Source organism: Vipera berus, assembly GCF_964194415.1.
Source record: "Vipera berus genome assembly, chromosome: 2".
NCBI lineage: Eukaryota > Metazoa > Chordata > Lepidosauria > Squamata > Viperidae > Vipera > Vipera berus.
In genome coordinates, this window is record NC_138203.1 from 276,470,083 (window position 1) to 276,491,058 (window position 20,976).

A 20,976-nucleotide genomic window follows, 5' to 3' on the forward strand; every position below is an offset into this window, starting at 1 on the left:
CCACAAACTGGACACTCATATGGTTTCTCTCCTGTGTGATTTCTGTGGTGTATCACCTGTTCATAGTTATGACTGAAGGTTTTCCCACAGTCAGGACATTCAAATGGTTTCTCTCCTGTGTGAATCCTCTGGTGTGTCACCAGACTAGAACTGTGACTGAACCTTTTCCCACAACTAGGACATTCAAAGGGTTTCTCTCCTGTATGGGTCCTCTGGTGTATCACCAGGCCAGATTTCTGAGTGAAACGTTTTCCACAGTCAGGACATTCAAAGGGTTTCTCTCCTGTGTGTATCCTCTGGTGTCTCACAAGATGAGAATTTGCAATGAAACTTTTCCCACAATCAAGACACTCATGTGATTTATTTTCTGTTTGCATCCTCTGGTGTATCACCAGGCTGGAGTTCTGACCGAAACGTTTCACAGAATCAGAGCATTGAAAGGGTTTCTCCCTGATGTGACGCCTCTAATGTATCACCAAGTGGCCATGCTCACAAATCATTTACTGCATTGGGAGCACCTGTGGAGCTCCTCTCCTTTGTGGGTCCTTCCATGAACCACCAGGAAGCTTTTCTGAAAAGGGCTTTTGATACATTCAGAGTATTTGTACGGCTTTTCTCCAATATGGATTATTTGGTTCATAATTTTGTGTGATTTGAAATCTGCCCCTTTCCCATAATATGCTCATTGGTGGAGCTTTTCCACCACTGATATTCTTGAGGAGATCAAAATTATGTGTGATCCCTTGTTTAGTGTTGCTTTGCTTGAAGCTACTCTTTTCTTCCTCCCAGGGCAGGGGCAGCATTACTGTCTGCCTGCCATGACTTCCCAAATAATCTTTTCCTCCCGACTGACTTCTAGATATTTCTCTAGTTTTCTGAATGGAAAAATAATTTCTGTTGATGTTTTCATGTTTGTATCCTTGAATTCCGCATGCTCTACTTTTTCCAGTTTGAAATCTCTTCTTGATTTTCTCTCTTTTGTCTGTCACCTTCCGGGGATGGAGAATTGTGTATTTTGTGAAGGAAAATGGAAAATATTTTGATCTCGGCTTTGATTTCCTTTCCTTTTCAATGTTGCTTGTTATTCTCAGTTGTCTGGAGTGCTCTTATTATCATGCTCTTTGTCTGTAAGATTCAAATAAAAGCGTAACTTTAATTGTTTATATAATGTTTGCAGATGTGAAATGAAAAAGTATACCAGTGAAATACAAACTTGCCATGATGTTAAAATAGCCTCTTACATAATTATGATTCATTTGACACATATAAGATTACCAAGACTGACGTTCAAATATCCATTCAAACATGAAATAAACTTGTTGACTTACGTCAATAAATTCTTAATATTACAATTAGATAGAATCTCAGTAATTAAGTTAAATGTTTTGCTAAATATGGTTTTTCTGTTTCAGTCTTTACCAAAACTTGTAACTGACACTCCATTTATACAATGGCACATGGAGATCTCTAAATTTATACCGCAAGGGAAGAAGCCAAGAATGAAATATAAATTATTGAAAGACGCTAAGAAAAGGAGAGGTTTGAGTTTATCCGATTTAAAATTGTAGTTTGATGGGGGGGGGGTTTGTTCTGTTTGGCAAAAGGAGTGGGTGACTCTCCAAAATAAGAGATTACTTGAGATAGATGTCACGTTTTGAAGCATGGTTTTGCTGGAGTTACAGTTATTGCTCCTCAGCTTGCCAACGAACTTAGGGGGAGGAGGAAAAGGGATTGGGATGCAAATTTCAAAGATCAAGAAGCCAGACCATGAGAATCAAGGACGGCATCACCAGGTTTCTGATCAGACCCAGAGACACTTTCTCATAACAATATTTTTCCGTTTAATTGAGCAACGTGACCTGAGCAAGGAAGAGGGAGAATTCCATGCTATATGGAACTATATGGAGTTGGGTGGGGTTTTGCCAGAGCTGGTTTTGCTTTGATACATGCCAAAATGATGTACTCAATAAAGTTTTCAATTAAGAGATCAGAATGTCTCGATGATGTTTGCTTGGTTGGGTTCATCAATCAGAATCTTGACACTAGAGGCCCATGAATTAAGATTTTGATGGCACAGGTATTTATGGTATGATCAGGTTAAAGCAAATGTTGATTACAATAATCACTTTGTTTGATGTGCCATCCTAAGTATTTGAAAGAAATATAAAATAAGGTTCTGCCTCTTTGGCTATCTCCCCAGGAACTTTTTTTAAGAAAAGAAATGGTGGCAAGGCCAGACGAGTGGACTTATAGTCAAATAATATCTTTCAATTATGGTTACTTTATCCTGAAATCTAAAGAGAAGTTGGAATCAGAAGGATGTGTTTGCCATTGATTTACATACTGTATTTACAATTGAAAGAAAGATTTAAACTAGACAAAAAGAGCTATGGATTTCATTTTGTGAAAAATGGGTTGGAAATGCTATTGTGTGGTAGTGTTGAACATATTATTGCTAAGTTTTATAAACTGTAATTGAAAAGGAACTTGGAGAATGAGTATCTAAAGCATTGTATGATTCAGTGGGTAAAGAACTTTGGATGTAACATAATGCTTGAACAATGGGAGAATGGGTGGACCAAAGATCTAAAATTCACATTAAACTATAATTTAAAAGAAAACTTTTATAAATGTCATGTTGGTATCTAACACTGGACAAATTGTCCAGAATGTATAAAGGCATCTCAAATGAATGTTAAAAATGTAAGGAAGAGCTTTGTTCTGTAACTCTGCAGTTGTTAAGCAATTTCACATGACCTTGACTTGCCACCTCCTGCTGGCTTCCCCACTGTTTTTGCTTGCCAGAAGCTACCATGTTTCCCCAAAAGTAAGACCTACCCCCCAAAATAAGCTCAAGCTTGATTTTTGACGGTGGGCCTAATATAGGTCCTACCCTCAAAATAAGCCCTACTTGGGGGGGAGGCAGATACCTAAAGCAAGCTAAGGTGAGGGTGGGGATCTGGAGCTGCCCCACGTGCCCCGCACCCACTTACCTTGCAGCTAGGCCTCTTCTTGCCAGCCCACTTCTTCTGTGGAGTCCCAGGCCTGCATTTTGCAGTCAGAGGCCTTTCCAGAAGGCCACTGCAGCCGAGAACCGAGCTATGGCGGCAGTGGCGTTCCAGAAGGACCTGACTGCAAAATTCAGGCCGAAGCTCCATTCCCAGCTGCTGTTCTGAACCAGCCCTCTTCTCGCAACCCCTAATTAAAAGAAGAGTCTGGAAAGCGTCCAAGGCTAAAAGGCTTCTGCCAAGATTTAATTACGCAGTTAACAAAAACACAAGAGCTTGTCTTCTCAAGCGGAAAAGTTGCTTTCAGCAACCAGCCCCTCCCCAAACACTTCTTTTATAGAGAGCTCAGGGCGTGGTCTCCCTGTGCCTCCTCCCGAGGAGTCCCATAGTCTTTCTTTGTTTGTCCCTGCTCGTCTGCCTCCTGCGTCGGGCGTCCTTGAACAGGGCCAGCTGTGGGTCATCATCCTCCGCACTCTCGGGCTCACACAGCTGAGAAGAGGTCCCCGGCTGAGGACTCTGCAAAGCCTCCAAATCATCATCAGCCGGTTCGTTTCCCTCCTCCCCCACATCTGAGTCCTCCGATACATCGGAGCCGGCTGTCGGACCCACAGGCTGGCCCTGAGTCACAACACTATCCCGCACCGCAGGGCCCTTCCCCCGGGTCTGCCGATCCGGATGCGGTCGGGATGGGAACTGTTCGTGAAAAGCAGTCACCAACGCAGGGGCATGAACGGCGGTCGCGTCTTCCCATGTGAAGTCCTCCGGCCCGTACCCTTTCCACTCGATCAGGTACTGGAAGCGACCTTTCAGCCAGCGGGAATCCCTGATGCTGGCGACCTCGTACTCGGGGGTGCTGCCTCCATCACGAGTTCCTGATGGTGGAGGTTCCGCCTGGCGAAGTGGACAGGCCGGTCGTTCGGGGACCAGCAAGGACCGATGGAAGACGGGGTGCACGCGCAGGGAACGTGGCAGAGTTAAACGATAGGCGACCGGGTTGATGACGGCCTCGACTGGGAACGGTCCAAGGTAACGGTGGTCCAGCTTCCTCGCCGGCCGAGTGGATGGCAGGTTCCTGGTGGACAGCCAGACCCGATCCCCCACCGATAGTGGAGGCGTATCCCTTCTCGACCGATCGGCGAACCTCTTGTAGTCGGCCTTGGCCTTCTCCAGCTGCCGTCGCACCAACCGATGGATTGCCTGTAACTCCGCCATGAATTCGTTCGCTGCCGGCTCCGGTGAGTCCACGGGAGAAAGAGGGAAGAACCTGGGGTGATAACCCACGTTGGCCAAGAACGGTGTCATCTGCGTGGAGGTGTGCTGCGAGTTGTTAAAGGCAAACTCGGCTATGGCCAAGTAGTCCACCCAATTGTCCTGCTGCAGGTTAACGTAGCAGCGCAGATACTGCTCTAAGATGCCGATGACCTTCTCGGTACCCCCGTCGGTCTGAGGATGATGCGCGGACGAGAGGCAAACCTTAATGTCCAACGCCCGCATCAACTCCTGCCAGAAGCGGGCTGTAAACTGGGCCCCCCTATCGGAGACGACCCTATCGGGAAGGCCGTGCAGCCGGAACACCTGTTGGATGAACATGCGACTAGTGGCGCGAGCTGACGGTAAGCCGCGACAGGGGATGAAGTGCGCCATCTTGGTCAACATGTCCACCACCACAAACACTGTCGTGAAGCCGGAGGATGGGGGTAGATCCGTCAGAAAGTCCATGGACACAGCCCCCCAGGGTCTCTTGGGCGTTGGCAAAGGCTGCAATAAACCAGGCGGGGCCCCTGTCGCTGACTTGGCCTGCCTGCATGGGACGCAGGAGGTGACATAAGACTGGACATCGTGTCGGACTCGGGGCCACCAGAAAGTACGGGAGACCAGGTTCAGAGTCTTGAACAGGCCAAAATGCCCCGCAGCCGGGTTATCATGACATTGGCTGAGGACGAGTCCCCTGAGTGGCCCTCCTGGAACATAGAGCCGGTCACGATAATACAGGAGTCCATCCGTGACCGACCAAGGCGAATCTGGCCCCACCTCTTCCTTCCGCTGAGCCACCCACGCCTCCTGCTGCTGCGCCTCCCGGATCCGAGCCCGTATATCCACCGGCTCCCGTACCGCAGCAAAAGACTCGACGGGGATCACTGTCCTGGGCGGAAGCTTGTCTTCCACTCGGGTGTACTCGGGCTTCCTGGACAGAGCATCCGCTCTCTGGTTGTGCCCGCTTGGTATGTACCGCACCCGGAAGTCAAACCTCGCAAAGAAGAGGGACCACCGGATCTGGCGTTGGTTCAAATTCCGAGCGGTCTGCAGGCTTTCCAGATTCTTGTGGTCCGTCCGGACCTCGATTTGATGCCGCGCCCCCTCCAGATGATGCCTCCAAGCCTCGAACGCCGCCTTGATGGCCAGCAGCTCCTTCTCCCAGATGGTATAGTTGCGCTCCGAGGGATTCAATTTCCGAGAGTGATACGCGCAAGGGAAAAAGGTACCGTTGGGCGTCGCTGCCTGGAGTAACACGGCCCCAATGGCAATGTCGGAGGCGTCCGCCTCCACGACAAACGGCCGTTGCGGGTCAGGATGCTTCAAGATGGGCTCCTTCATGAAGGCGTCCTTCAAAGCTTGGAACGCCTGTTGTTCGGGGGCGTTCCACTGGAACCGAGTCTTCTTCTGCAGGAGCCGGGTGAGGGGGGCTGTCAAGGCAGCAAAGCCAGGGATGAATGTCCGATAGTAGTTGGCAAATCCAAGAAGTCGCTGAACATCCTTCACGCGACGCGGGGGTTGCCAACTCTGCAACGACTCAACTTTACTTGGATCCATGGCGATGCGCTCAGGAGAAATGCGGTGGCCCAAGAAATCAATGGTCACCTGGTAGAACTGGCACTTCTCCAACTTGGCAAACAGCCGATGTTTCCGGAGGCGCTGCAGGACCTGACGGAGATGCTGATGATGCGCTTCACGCGACGGGGAGTAAATCAGGATGTCGTCCAGGTAAATCACTACAAACTGGTCCAACAGATCCCGAAAGATGTCGTTCATAAAATGCTGAAACAAAGCGGGGGCGTTGGTCAGGCCAAACGGCATCACTGTGTACTCGAAATGTCCATAGCGAGTACCAAACGCCGTCTTCCACTCATCACCCGGCCGAACCCTGACGAGGTTGTAAGCTCCACGCAGGTCCAGTTTCGTGAAGATCTTAGCCTCCCGGAGTCGGTCCAAGAGCTCGGGGATGAGGGGCAGCGGGTAGCGGTTACGCACCGTGATGGCATTGAGTTTCCGGTAGTCACAGCAAAGTCGTAACTCGCCCGACTTCTTTTTGACGAAGAGCACGGGCGCAGACACTGGCGAGGACGAGGGCCGGATGAATCCACGAGCCAAGTTCTTTGTCAGGAAGTCCCGCAATGCAGCCAACTCGGGCTCCGACATGGAGTACAAACGCCCCACTGGGAGAGGCGCATCAGGGACTAGGTCAATGGAGCAGTCGTAGGGCCTGTGCGGGGGTAATTGGTCCGCCTCTGACTCGCTGAACACGTCAGCAAAGTCGGACAGTACGGGAGGCAAGGAAACCCCTGAGGAACCCTCCACCTGGCCGGCACAGATATGGCGGGTGTGGTCCACGCACTGCAAACTTGGGAAGGTGACCAAGTTCTGAGACCAATAGATCTGTGGATCATGCGCCCGGAGCCACGCCAGTCCCAAGACCACGGGGAAGTGCAGATCCGAAGTGACGTAAAACTGAATGGCCTCCACATGGGTACTGATGGCCATACACACGGGTTGCGTGGCGGCCGTGATAGGCCCGGACAGGAGCACTCGACCATCGATGGTCTCCACAAGCATGGGCGGATCCACCGGACACTGGGGAACAGCCCATTTGGCCACAAAGGCCGAATCCATAAAGTTAGTGGTAGCCCCAGAGTCAATTAAGGCATGGACCGGAATCCCCTCTGGCTTGCCAGGAAGGATCAGTCGTGCCTCCAAAATCAAATGCCGTGGAGGTTCACAGGCACCGTCGGAACGGCGTCACTCGGCGTGATCGTTGTGGGTCGCCCGATCTTTCACACCGTCTAGATCGGGCTCGGGCCGTTTCCCGATAGCAAAGCAGGGGACTTTCTCGGGGCAGGCTTGGTCACTGACGCCCGCTGACGCTTCTTCGGGCAAGAAGCAGCCAAATGTCCAGGGTCCCCACAGTAAAAACACAACCCCTCCGATCGTCGTCTGTCCATTTCCGTCACCGATAGACGGGACCTGGCGGCACCCAGCTCCATTGGCTCCTCCCTCTGGACTGGGGGCTCACGCACAACAGGGGCGGCAGGGGTCTGTGGGGTGGCACGGCGACTCTTACGCTGCTGCAGCCGGGCATCGATCCGCAGACAAAGATGGATCAGCCCATTCAGGTCTGAGGGAATGTCCACGCGGGCCAGCTCATCCAACATCTCCTCTGACAAGCCATCCTGAAAGGCATCCACGAGCGCAGCCTCATTCCAGGCGGAATCCTGGCTAAGCAGCCGGAAATCGCTGATATAGGCCTGTAGGGGGCGCTGACCCTGCCTCAAAGCTTTCAGACGTCGGGTGGCGGTCTGCGCCTTAATCGGGTCCTCGTACATGAGGCGCATATGGTCACAAAACCCCCCAAAGTTATCCAACAAAGGGCTAGGCTGTGCCAACAGAGGCGTGCCCCAACGAGCTGCATCTCCCGACAGAAGGCTCAACACGAATCCCACCTTATCTCGGTCAGTGGGGAAATCAGCTGCTCTCACGCTGATATAAAGCTGGCATTGTCCCAGGAAGGCAGGAAACAGTTCTGGTTTACCAGCAAATTTATCCGGCATAGCTATCTGACATTTCCTCCTGGGTGGGGGGGCAGCATGTACCTGAGCCTGCAGTTGTGCCACCTGAGTGGCCAGCAAGGTGAGTTGCTGGTTGAGCTGGGCATTCTCGGCAAGAAGCTGCTCCATCGTAGTATTAAGGGGTGGGTGGCTGAAAGCAAACTGTTCTGAACCAGCCCTCTTCTCGCAACCCCTAATTAAAAGAAGAGTCTGGAAAGCGTCCAAGGCTAAAAGGCTTCTGCCAAGATTTAATTACGCAGTTAACAAAAACACAAGAGCTTGTCTTCTCAAGCGGAAAAGTTGCTTTCAGCAACCAGCCCCTCCCCAAACACTTCTTTTATAGAGAGCTCAGGGCGTGGTCTCCCTGTGCCTCCTCCCGAGGAGTCCCATAGTCTTTCTTTGTTTGTCCCTGCTCGTCTGCCTCCTGCGTCGGGCGTCCTTGAACAGGGCCAGCTGTGGGTCATCATCCTCCGCACTCTCGGGCTCACACAGCTGAGAAGAGGTCCCCGGCTGAGGACTCTGCAAAGCCTCCAAATCATCATCAGCCGGTTCGTTTCCCTCCTCCCCCACATCTGAGTCCTCCGATACATCGGAGCCGGCTGTCGGACCCACAGGCTGGCCCTGAGTCACAACAGCTGCAGAATGAAGCTGCTCCTTCAGCTGCAAAAGAAGTGGGCCAGCTGGGCAAGGCTGCTGGTGCCGGAGATGAGTAAAAAAGACACCCCCCTGAAAATAACACTAGGTGCCTCTTTTGGAGGCAAAAAAAAATAAATACCCGGTCTTATTTTCAGGGAAACACAGTAGCTGGGAAGTTTACAAATAGGGATCATGTGTGTGGATGCCGCAACCATCATAAATATGCATCAATTGGCAGAACCTGAATTGATGCAACTCCTTTTCCTGCGCCTTCATAACCACAGGAAGTGCTGATGTGTGGTCACTGAACAAGTGCTAATGAGGCAGGACATAAAGTGAGACAGGACATAAAGTGAAGGCAGGACATAAAAGTGAGGCATAAAGAAAACGCGTGCATTAGTTAGAAAAGAACAAGGAAATGGAAAATGCCAAACCACGAGTTCATCTGTCTCTCACACCTATTTAGTCAAGCATAGAGCTGTGATACATCTAACCCCATATGTCTCGTTTGTAGCTAACCACAAACATGGTGCTGGAAACTTAAGTGCTTCTACAAGAAACCTGTGACTTCTATCAGTAAAAGGTTGCAAGATAGTTAGCTAAATTCAGCATTGCAACAAGGGGGGCTGGGGGCTGTAATTCAAGTAATCAATCAATGCTCATAAGTTACATTTCCGTGTTTTGCTACTTTTGAAGACTATATATTTATTTATTTTTTATTTTATTTTTTATTTTAATTCCATTTATATCCCGCCCTTCTCCGAAGACTCAGGGCGGCTTACAAGCTTAGCAGTAGCCTTCATTCTATGTATATGCCTGCTTATTAGGGCTTTCATACACCCCCCAAGCGGCATTATTACAAAGTCAGCTTAATTGCCCCCAACAATCTGGCTTTTCCATGAAAACGTGTTCAGACATTGATATTGCTTTTTGCTCTGAACCTTTTGTGCAAAATAAAAGAAACTTCTTTTGATTCCGGGGTCTGAGTCTCTTTGATTCTGCAACACTACGATGACCACAAATTTGTGGACCAGGTGTATGTCTGCTTTCACAGTGCCATTGTAACTTCGAAGGCTCAAGAAACAAATGGTAAGCTTATTATTTTTAGTATTAGCTTATTATTTTTAGTATTAGTTTATTATTTTTAGCATTAGTATTGTTTAATAACTTGGATATTGTATTGTTTAATAATTTGGATTTTAATTTATGGTTTTCTTATTATTATGTATACTTTTATTTTGCTTGTATTTATGTTAAAGGGGAGTTAAAGCGCATTATGAACTTGGTTATTTATATAGTTGGTTAATGTTAGTTAGATTATGATTATTATATTTGTAACCCTGTACTCAGCTCTGGGAAGTGGGGGAGGGAGAGGGGGGTGGGTTTAGGGCGGGTTGGTTTTGGGGATTTTTTGTAACTTTTATAAAACTTTTCTATTTTTTAGTTGAACCTGGTTAATACATGGATGGGACACCAATAGGAAGTACCGTGCTTGTTGGCTAGATGTGAAAGTAAAAAATGAAAAAAAATCTCATAAGATACAGAGGCAGATCAGCCAATAAAACAGCAGGTCCATAACTGAACAAACAACACAGTTGAAAGCGACCTTAGAAATCTTCCAGTCCAGTCCCCTACTCAGTCAGGAGAAACCTCTACCATTCCAGAAAAATTGTTACCCAGTGTGTTCTTAGATTCCTGACGAACCTGACAAGTTTGTCCTCCAAAAGGTAGATGAGGGAATTAGAAGGTCAGCTATCCTGGAATTAATATTTACTAAGAGAGAGGAAATGAAAGAGCAATAAACATATTTGGGAGCTTGAAATTAAAACACGAACAACAGTTGCAGGAACTGGGTATGTCTAGTCCAGGGGTAGGCAACCTTGGCTCTTTTATGACTGGTGGACTTCAACTCCCAGAATTCCTGAGCCAGCATGGCTCAGCTTGGAAACCTCTCCCTTTCCCCTCAGCATGGCTGGCTCAGGATTTCTGGGAGTTGAAGTCCACGAGTCATAAAAGAGCCAAGGTTGTCTACCCCTGGTCTAGTCTAATGTAAAAAAGGAGTAGGGATGACACGATAGCCGTGTTCCAATATTTGAGGGGCTGCCACAAAGAAGAAAGGGGTGTGTGTGTCAGACTATTTTCCTAAGCACCAGAAGGCGAGACAAGAAGCAAAAGGTGGAAACTAATCAAAGAGAGAAGCAACCTAGAAGCAAGGAGAAATTTCCTGACAAGAAGAACAATTAACCAGGGGGAAACAAAATTGGTTTTTGCCTCCAGAGGTTGTGGGTGCTCCATCACTGGAGATTTTTAAGAGGAGAGTGGACAGCCCTTTGCCTGAAATGCATGGTTTCCTGCTCGAGAAGGACATTGGACTAGATGACCTCCAACTGTTATTTTATAGTCTAGTTCAGGGTTGGCAACCTTGGCTCTTTTATGACTGGTGGACTTCAGCTCCCAGAGGAATTCTGGGAGTTGAAGTCCATGAGTCATACAAGAGCCAAGATTGCCTACCCCTGGTCTAGTAGTTCCTTCTCTGCTTCCACACTCTGGAGGGAACCAAACAGCCCGACTTGCTCCCGGCCTTTCCTCCAATCTGCCCTCAACTCACCTTCCTGCTGCTGCTTCCACCCTTGCAAGAAAGCGACAGCGTCTTTGCAGGCAACCCTCCTCCCATAAGTGATAAGGTAGGTAGAGGAAGTTCCCCTGTACTTCTCCTCTCCTCCCAGCCTTTCTAGCAATTACAGTACTTGATGGTTTTAACTCCTTTACGTTCAACCAGAGGGGGGGGCTATTCTACTGTTGGCTTTGACAGATGCTGCCTATCTGACCCATCTCTCGGTAGGAGACCGAAAAATAGGCTTGTCCCGTCTTTACCGAAGGCATTTGCAAGATGTTTTCACTGATCACATGCTATCAGGTCATTTCCAGACTCACAGCAACCTATCTTTGCAACTGAGCCAAGTGAAATAGTGAAATGTGACACTACTTAGCTTGTGAAGATTAGCTGCGTGCTGAGCCCTAAAAGTTCATGAAGTTCTTACAGAATTACAGAATAAGATTTGGAAGGGACCAAGTCTCCAAGCAGGAGACCCTATTCTCATCTGGAAAAATGGCTGTCAAATCTCCTATTCAACACCTCCATTGATGGAGCATCCACAACTTCTAGAGCAGGGGTGTCAAACTCAATTTCATTGAGGGCCGCATCAGCATTGCGGTTGCCCTCAGGGGGCCGGGTGGGTGTGGCCTGGGTGGGCGTGGCCTACTGGGTGGGCATGGCTAGAGTGCATATGGCCTACTGGGTAGGCGTGGCCAGCTCTACATCCTTCGCATCAAGGGTGCCTATGGGGGCCTGGGCAGGAGTGGGACAGATCAGAGGGTCTCTGGCAGGAGGAGGGTCTCTGGGCCAGGGCCAAGGCAGTGGGGGCCATTCTCTCACTGTTTCCAGGATGGCTTCGTGGGCCGCATGAAACCACTTCACGGGCCAGATCTGGCCCCCGGGCCTTGTGTTTGACATGTCTGTTCTAGAGGGAAGCCATTCCACTTTTCTTACAGACAGGAACTTTGTCCTCGATTGTAGGTTGGAACTGTTTTTGATCAATCTAGAGCTGAATTGACTTTTTAGGCAGTTACAGCACATTGCTATCTCATATGTAAGCGTTTCGAGATCCCTCTCACAGTTACTGCTGTTGAGCAAGGTACAACAACTTCTATTGATGTGCATTTAGTTTTTCTTGCCTAAGTGTAAGACCTTATTTTTCTCACCACTGAACTGCATTTTGCTGGAAAGGGCCCAAGGCTCACATGTGTCAAGATCCTTCTGAATCTTGTGCTTATCTTCAAGTGTTGGCTATTCCTCCCAACTGGGTGTTATATGCAAATTTGATGACTTCTCCTTCAATCTCTTCACCTAAGTCATGTATGAACAAACTGGATATTCGAGATGTGGTATTCAAGCTGTTGTCCCAAAGATGCTTTTCAAAATGCAACTGAAAATGTTTAGCTCCTTATCCAAGATGCTTCTACAGCTTTTTGAAAACTTCTTCAAGGAAAAACCAAGAAAGCCCGGTTGCCCTTTGAAAAACACCTTTGGACAACCATGACCTGGGTGACTGAGAATCTGCATAGGATGTTCAAGCTGTTATAAGGAAATTTGAGGAATCGGGAGAAGTCGAGGACAAAAAAAAGAGGATTTGGAAGGCCAAGGGAATTTTCAAATTCTGATGAGAAGCTCCTTTGAGAGATTGGACGAAATCCATCAAGGACCTGGCTCAGCATCTGGCAGCTTCATCGGGATGCCAAGCTGACTCTTCTACAATTGGAAGAAGCTCAATCAGGAAGGGTCTTAACAGATGGCTAGCAGCCAAGACACCCACACTTGCAGAAGGGGAACAGGGTGAGAAAATGCTAAGATATGCCGAAGCTTGCAAAAAATGGCTTAAGGTTCAGTGGAATAGAGTATTTTATTTATTTATTTATTTTAATTCCATTTATATCCCGCCCTTCTCCGAAGACTCAGGGTGGCTTACAATCTTAGCAGTAGCCTTCGTTCTATGTATTCTATGTTTTGAGTATCATGCTAGGATGAATCCAAGTTTGACATTTCTGGATTGAACTGTCGACGATCCTTGTTTTTGAACCTCTGACTTTCCCCTGGGGGGTGACGGTCTTTTGCGGGGGGGGGGGCCCGGCTGGAGGAGTTTGTGGCTTTACTCGGCGGCGCCCCAGTCGCCCGCTCCCCGCAGCAGCTTCCGCGAAGGGGGTTAAATGCAGAGAGCTTTTCTATTGTGCCTAGAGAAAACGCAGGAAAGCGGGGGGGGGGGAAAGGGGGGAAGGCCAGTTTCCGGGCCCTCTCGCCCCCCCCTTCCTAGTCTCTCGACGTCTCTTCAGCCAGGGCTGCCGGAGATTCCCCTCCCGGGGACCGGCGCTCAAGGTGCGCCAGGTGGGCAAGGACGCTACGGGAGGGGGAGGAGGGATGGAGGAGGATGGGGGGAATCCCCGTGGGGGGGAAGGGGAGGAGGGATTCCTCGGGGGAGGGAGGGAGGGAGAGCCAGGTGGGTTTCCCCCATTTGCGCCCCCTCCCCTTCCGAGTCTCCGCCTTTCCTCGCGGGCTTTTCTGCTCCGTGGGAAGCGCTGCGCCTTCGCTTCTCCTCCTCCTGGGTTGCGGCTTCCGCGAACGGCTCTCCGATCCCCTCCAGATCCTTCCCCCGAGCCCCCCTCCTGCCCCGCAGCCCCCCCTCTTGGCGCAGCCCGGCTCCCCGCCTGGGGGCTCCCGGTCTTTCCCGGAAGGTTGGGCACCCCCGTTCCCACGTTCCCCTCTCGCTGCTGGGGAGGGTCAGCCTGCCAGTGGCTGGAGGGGAGGAGGAGGAGGAGGACGGGGGGAGCTCTGGGCTGGGAGGGAGCGAGGCTGGAGGGGAGGGCGGGGACCCTGCGAGGAGGAGCTGAATGGCGTCTGGAAGGCGGGTGAGGGAGAGCCGAGAGGCGTCCAGGTGGGCTTGGCCAATGGGCTGCCCTGTCCAGGTGGGCTTCCTTTGAGATGGAGCCCCTGAATCTGCCTCTCTTACGTGCCCGGATTACCTCTCTGGTGACTGCTGCGTCCCTGTTTCTGTCTGCCCACGTAAGTGAACCAAACTCTGTGGAGGATTTTCAATTTTAGTTTTAGCTCTTTTATGGGCTGTGTAATCTCCACTGAAAAAGAAACTCTCTGCTGTTTTTACAAACAGTTTTCCAAAGAGATCAAGAGGGCTCGGTGAGATTTTTAGAAAGATAAAAAAGAATTTCAGGTCAGGGCACTGGCCTCGGAGCTCTAATAACTGCCTGCAGAGCGTTTTGGGGGAAGAGAGACTGGTGTGCACAAGAGGCAGGTGGGTTGAGCTCCAGAGAGAGTTGTTGGAATAAAATGCCACGTTTTTGTTTATATTCTATGGAGTGAATCCTGCTTCCTCTAGTTCAGGGGTGTCAAACTCAATTTCATTGAGGGCCACATCAGCATTGTGGTTGCCCTGGGGGAGCGTGGCCTACTGGGTGGGCATGGCCAGCTCTACATCGTTCGCATCAAGGGTGCCTATGGGGGCCTGGGCAGAAGTGGGACAGATCTGGGGGTCTCTGGCAGAAGGAGGGTCTCTGGACCAGGGCCAAGGCAGCGGGGGCCGTTCCCTCACTGTTTCCAGCATGGCTTCGGGGGCCACATGAAACCACTTTGTGGGCCGGATCCGGCCCCCGGGCCTTGTGTTTGACATGGCTGCTCTAGTTAGTCCATTACAACTTTTCCTTTCCAATTTTCAGTTTTTCTCCAAAGTTTATGTCTGTACAAGGCACAGAATTTCTCTGAGTCTCTCCGCTTTTGCTTTCACAGCTTTCCCTTTTTGTAAAGATTTCTGAAAGTATTTTAATATAATGAAAATCTTGGAGCGCTTCAGAACCTATTCACTTCAGCCTGGCACATAGAGGATGATATTTGGATTGGGATATTTTTAAAAGGGGGGGCAGAGGTCCAGTTTCGCCAACTGCTTTGAAAGGATTAATTACTGTCTAGACCAGGGGTGTCAAACTCAATTTCATTGAGGGCCACATCAGCATTGCGGTTGCCCTCAGGGGGCCCGGGTGGGTATGGCCTGGGTGGGTGTGGCCTACTGGGTGGGCGTGGCTAGTGTGTATGGCCTACTGGGTGGGCATCGCCAGCTCTACATCGTTCGCATCAAGGGTGCCTATGGGGGCCTGGGCAGGAGTGGGACAGATCTGGGGGTCTTTGTCATAAGGAGGGTCTCTGGGCCAGGGCCAAGGCAGTGGGGGCTGTTCCCTCACTGTTTCCAGGATGGCTTCGCGGGCCGCATGAAACCAGTTCGCGGGCTGGATCTGGCCCCCGGGCCTTGTGTTTGACATGTCTGGTCTAGACTGATCATTTTTAACAGAAAACAGTTTGCTAAGTTTAATGCCTAGGGCAATCCCCTCCCCCTACATATTCCCACATATTGTAATTCTATTAAAAATAATTTGAAAAAGTTTGATGCCGTAGGATACAGGCAAAACAAAAAATGAGCAGTCAAATGGACGTTTTGCCCCCAAAGCTCTCCACCTTGACTGTGGCTCAAAAGTAGTTGTCAGACTGCCCCAATCTGTTCCCTTAGGATAGAAAGACCCTTGACTCCATTGGGTTGAAGTAAAAGGTTCTTTTTACTAAAAAGATATTGGCTGCAGTAAGGTCAGGCTAGCTCTAGAATACACATGCCCAAAGATACAGGAAGGATTCTCCTCATCCTAGTCCTCCTTCCCATGACCATTCCATCTTCATCCAGTCGGAACTCACCAAGATGTTTTGAGAACGCCAGTATGTTTTGGGCCAAAAGGCAGCCTTTCCCAGGATGCCTAGACTTGGATTCTGGTGCAAATCACCTGTCATTCTCCCCTCCCTATTTCTCATCCCGTACACACACCGCTTTAGGTCGATTTCCACTTCCTCCACTAGAGCAGGGGTAGGCAACCTCGGCTCTTTTATGACTCATGGACTTCAACTCCCAGAATTCCTGGGTTAGCTGTGCTGGCTGAGGAATTCTGGGAGTTGAAATCCACCAGTCATAAAAGAGCCGAGGTTGCCTACCCCTGCACTAGGGCATGCTAGCCATGGAAGGGGGGGGGAGACGACACCCCTGGAGATACAGGTGTTGTCTTAGCCCGCCTCAGAAGCACTCGAACAGGATGTCCTCTAGCCAGTTAGTCAGTCAGCCAACTAGATCGTAAAACTCCTAGGTGTACTTGGCCACTCTCCTACGCCCCTGGCTGATGGCCTTTATACGGTCTCTGGCCTTGCGACTGGCTAAGGGGTCTTCAAAGTGCGACCAGGAAGCGGTCAAAATTTTGTTAACTCTCGGGTGTCATTATGGAAGAGGATCATCCATTCGGCCACTGTCCCCTCCAACGCCACGATCATGCACTTCACCTTTGCTGCTTCGGTGGCTATTTCTGGACCATACTCTTGCATCTCAGTTGGAACCTGCATTAGGAAGAACCCAAACTGTTTGGGGTCTTGGCTGAACCAGGGCTAGTGTCTTGCATCCTCTCCTCCACGCTGGCACTGCTCCTACAGGTGGAGGGCGAGGTCTTTGCCCTGTCACTTGCCACGCCCAGAGCCAGATGATCAGTGGGGTGTACCAACCAGGTCAAGGCTACTCGTATGTGAGGTTGCCAAAAGCCCCTCTCAGGAACTAGATTTAGGTGCTGGTTCTTACCTATAAAGCCCTACATGGCTTAGGCCCGGGATATTTGCAGGACCGTCTGCTGCCAGGAACAACCTCCCATCGCCTGGTGCGCTCACACAGGGCTTCCTCAGGGTGTCGTCGGCTAGACAATGTCGGCTGGCGACCCCCAGGGGGAGGGCCTTCTCTGTGGGGCTTATGGTAGGCCTTACTTTTGGGGAAACACGGTATATACATGTAATGTGTGTATATTTGTATTTCTCTTTATGCATATATCAACAACTGTATAATCTGTTCCCAGCACTTCAAGATATATTTGAGGATAGCCCTTTGCACTGCAAAGCATTTGTTTATTGACCCAAGTCAAAAAGAGAATTTCATGACTGAATGGATATTTGAATTTGGATCTCGGTAGTCTTCCATGTCTCAAATGAATCTTAATTAATATAAGAGGTTATTCTTGTATTGTGGCATGTCTGCTTATTCATTGTAATATATGCTTTTTTCTTTTTTTCACATCTTCTGCAATATTTTATAAACAACTAAAGTTACACTTTTCTTTGAATCTTATAGACAAAGAGGACAACAATAAGCATTCTGGACAACTGAGAATAACAAGCAACATTGAAAAGGAAAACAAATCAATATTTTCCATTTCCTTCACAAATCCACACAAATCTTCACTTTCCTCAGCAGGTGAGAGAGAAACAAGAGAAAAATCAAGAAGAGATTTGAAGCTGGTAAAAGTAGACTTCACAAAAGTCCATTACACAAAAAATCAAGGGAGCTTATTTTTGATTCAGAAAAATATCTGGAAGTCAGTGGCAAGAAAAGGTCAATTAGACAGGCACGTAGGGCAAACAGTAAGGCAGGCCTCAACCTGTGCAGAAAAAAATGGCTTGACTCAAAGCAATACTAAACAAGGGATCACCCATATTTTTGACCCCCTCAAGAATATCATTGGTGGAAAAGCTACATGGATGTGCCAATTGTGTGAAAAACACAAATAGTACATAACAACTGATTATGCACGAGAAGATCCACACTGTAGAAAAGCCATTAAAATGCTAAAAATGTGACAAAAGGTTTAGTCTGAACAGCTTTCTTGTGGTTCATGGAAAGACACAGACAGGACAGATGCCCTACAAATGCTCTCACTGCGGTAAATGCTTTAGCAACTAGAGCAACTTGGTGATACGTCAGAGGACTCACACCAAGGAGAAAGTGTATAAGTGTCCAGTTTGGGGAAAAGTTTCATTAGACATTCCCACCTCATGAGTCACCAAAGGACTCAAAAAGGAGATAAATTCTTTGAATGTCCGCACTGTGGGAAACGTTTCAGCCGGAATTACCACCTGGTGATACATCTGAGGAGTCACACAGGAGAGAAACCCTTTGAATGTCCTGATTGTGGGAAACGTTTCAGTCGGAATTCACACCTAGTGATACACCAGAGGATTCACACAGGAGAGAAACCCTTTAAATGTCCTGAGTGTGAGAAAAGTTTCATTCAATTTTCTAACCTGGAGACGCACCAGAGGACTCACACAGGAGAGAAACCGTTTAAATGTCCTGAGTGTGGGAAAACTTTCAGTCAGATTTCTAACCTGGTGTCACACCAGAGGATTCACACAGGAGAGAAACCCTTTGAATGTCCTGATTGTGGGAAAGGTTTCAGTCACAGTTCCAACCTGGTGATACACCAGAGGACTCACACAGGAGAGAAACCCTTTAAATGTCCCGAGTGTGGGAAAAGTTTCATTCAGTTTTCTAACCTGGAGACACACCAGAGGACTCACACAGGAGAGAAACCGTTTAAATGTCCCGAGTGTTGGAAAAGTTTCAGTCAGATTTCTAACCTGGTGTCACACCAGAGGATTCACACAGGAGAGAAACCCTTTGAATGTCCTGATTGTGGGAAAGGTTTCAGTCACAGTTTCAGCCTGGTGATACACCAGAGCACTCACACAGGGGAGAAACCCTATGAATGTCCTGATTGTGGGAAAGGTTTCAGTCACAATTCCAGCCTGGTGAAACACAAGAGGACTCACACAGGGGAGAAACCCTATGAATGTCCTGATTGTGGGAAAGGTTTCAGTGACCATTCCAGCCTGGTGAAACACCAGAGGATTCACACAGGAGAGAAACCCTTTGAATGTCATGATTGTGGGAAAGGTTTCAGTCACAGTTCCAGCCTGGTGATACACCAGAGGACTCACATGGGAGAGAAACCTTTTGAATGTCCTCATTGTGGGAAAAGTTATAGTCACAATTCCACCCTGGTGAAACACCAAAGGACTCACACAGAAAAGAAATCATATGACTGTCCAGATTGTGGGAAAAGTTTCATTAGAAAATTCCAGCTCACGAGTCACCATAAAATACACACAGGAGAGAAACCCTTTGAATGTCTTGATTGTGGGAAAAGTTTCAGTCAGAATTCTCACTTGGTGAGACACCAGAGGACTCACACAGGAGAGAAACCCTTTGAATGTGCTCTCTGTGGGAAAAGTTTCAGTGAAAATTTCAGCCTAGTAATACACCAGAGGTGTCACACAGGAGAGAAGCCGTATGCGTGTCCAGATTGTGGGAAAGGTTTCACTCACAATTCCAACCTTGTAAAACATCAGAAGACTCACACAGGAGAGAAACCCTTTGAATGTCCTGATTGTGGGAAAGGTTTCAGTCACAGTTCCAGCCTGGTGATATACTAGAGGACTCACACAAGAGATAAACCTTTTGAATGTCCTCATTGTGGGAAAGGTTTCAGTCACAATTCCACCCTAGTGAAACACCAAAGAATTCACACAGAAAAGAAACCATTTGAATGTCCTGATTGTGGGAAAAGTTTCAGTCAGAATTATGAACTAGTGATACACCAGAGGATTCACACAGGAGAGAAACCATATGAGTGTCCAGTTTGTGGGAAAAGTTTCAATTACCGTTATAGTCTGGTGACACACCAAAGGATTCACACAAGAGAAACCATTTGAATGTCCTTTTTGTGGGGAAAATTTCAAGGAAAATTCCTACCTGGTGAACCAACAGAGGACACACATGGGAGGGAAACCGTATGAGTGTGCAGAATGTGGTAAAAGTTTCAGTCAGAATTCCAGTCTAGTGATACACCAGAGGACTCACACAGGAGAGAAATCTTTTGAATGTCCCGACTGTGGGAAAAGTTTCATAACATCTTCACACTTGGTGATGCACCAGAGAACTCACATAGGAGACAAACCCTTTAAATCTCCTTTTTGTGGGAAAAGTTTCAGTCGTACTTACAACCTGTTGATGCACCAGAGGATTCACATGGGCGGACACCTGTCAAATATCCAATTTGTGGAATGTACTTCAAGTGTAAATCACCCCTTATTGAACACATGAAATTTGACATGAGGCAAAAGTTGATGAATTTAAAGAAGGTTTGATTTTCATTTCTGATCTCCCATTGAGAGTGTAGGTGAGAAATTGACTATTTTAATTCTGGTCTAATCCTTTTTAGTCCACATCTCAGGTTTAGACCATATGGCACAGAGAAATAAGCAAAAATTATTAGTTTGATAAAAACTAACTTCTTATTAGGGACGCGGTGGCTCAGTGGGTTAGGACGCTGAGCTTGTCGATCAGAAGGTCGGCAGTTTGGTGGGTCGAATCCAGACTGCCACATAGCAGAGTGAGCGCCTGTTACTCGTCCCAGCTTCTACCCACCTAGCAGTTCGAAAGCACGTAAAAAATGCAAGTAGAAAAATAGGGACCACTCCGGTGGGAAGGTAACAGCGTTCCGTGCGCCTTTGGCGTCTAGTCATGCCGGCCATATGACCACGGAGACGTCCTCGGACAAGCGCTGGCTCTTCGGCTTTGAAACGGAGATGAGCCCCTAGAGTCGGAAACGACTAGCACGCATGTGCGGGGGAACCTTTACCTTTTACCTTTAGCTTTTTATTGCTAGTTATCAGCAGAAATTACTTGATATTTCCTTTTGCAGAAGTTGTGCAATTTGTCAAAAAGGCTTTTGGGTGGTGTTTTTTGTACATTGATCATGGAATTCCCACTTATGGAGTTTCATTCTTCTACCTTGATGTCTCCAGATTTTGAGTGCCAGAATTCCTCAGCCAACATACAAATAGTCCTCGAGATAACAATTCTTATCTCAATTACAGTTGCATCTTGCAATGGTGGTTAAGCAAGACTACCTTGATGAACTACCCACCTCCTTTTCTCCCTGATGAATCTTTTAAACAAATTGTAAGTCCTCTATACCTTGTGAACCTCACTTCTGTGAAGAAGAGCAGGACATGCATCCATGGAAAGCACAGATCCAGG

The 20,976-nt window shown here is 48.3% G+C and overlaps 1 protein-coding gene across 1 annotated transcript; it reads left to right on the forward strand.

The window, feature by feature from the left end:
• Positions 1–17,754: 17,754 nt before the first annotated feature.
• LOC308661339 (uncharacterized protein) lies at positions 17,755–19,367 on the forward strand (the record flags this gene model as incomplete). The annotated part of the gene is made up of 1 exon (XM_081316261.1): positions 17,755–19,367. The coding sequence occupies exon 1, from the start codon at positions 17,928–17,930 to the stop codon at positions 19,365–19,367; it is 1,440 nt and encodes a 479-aa protein (XP_081172387.1). The 5' UTR covers positions 17,755–17,927.
• Positions 19,368–20,976: the final 1,609 nt, after the last annotated feature.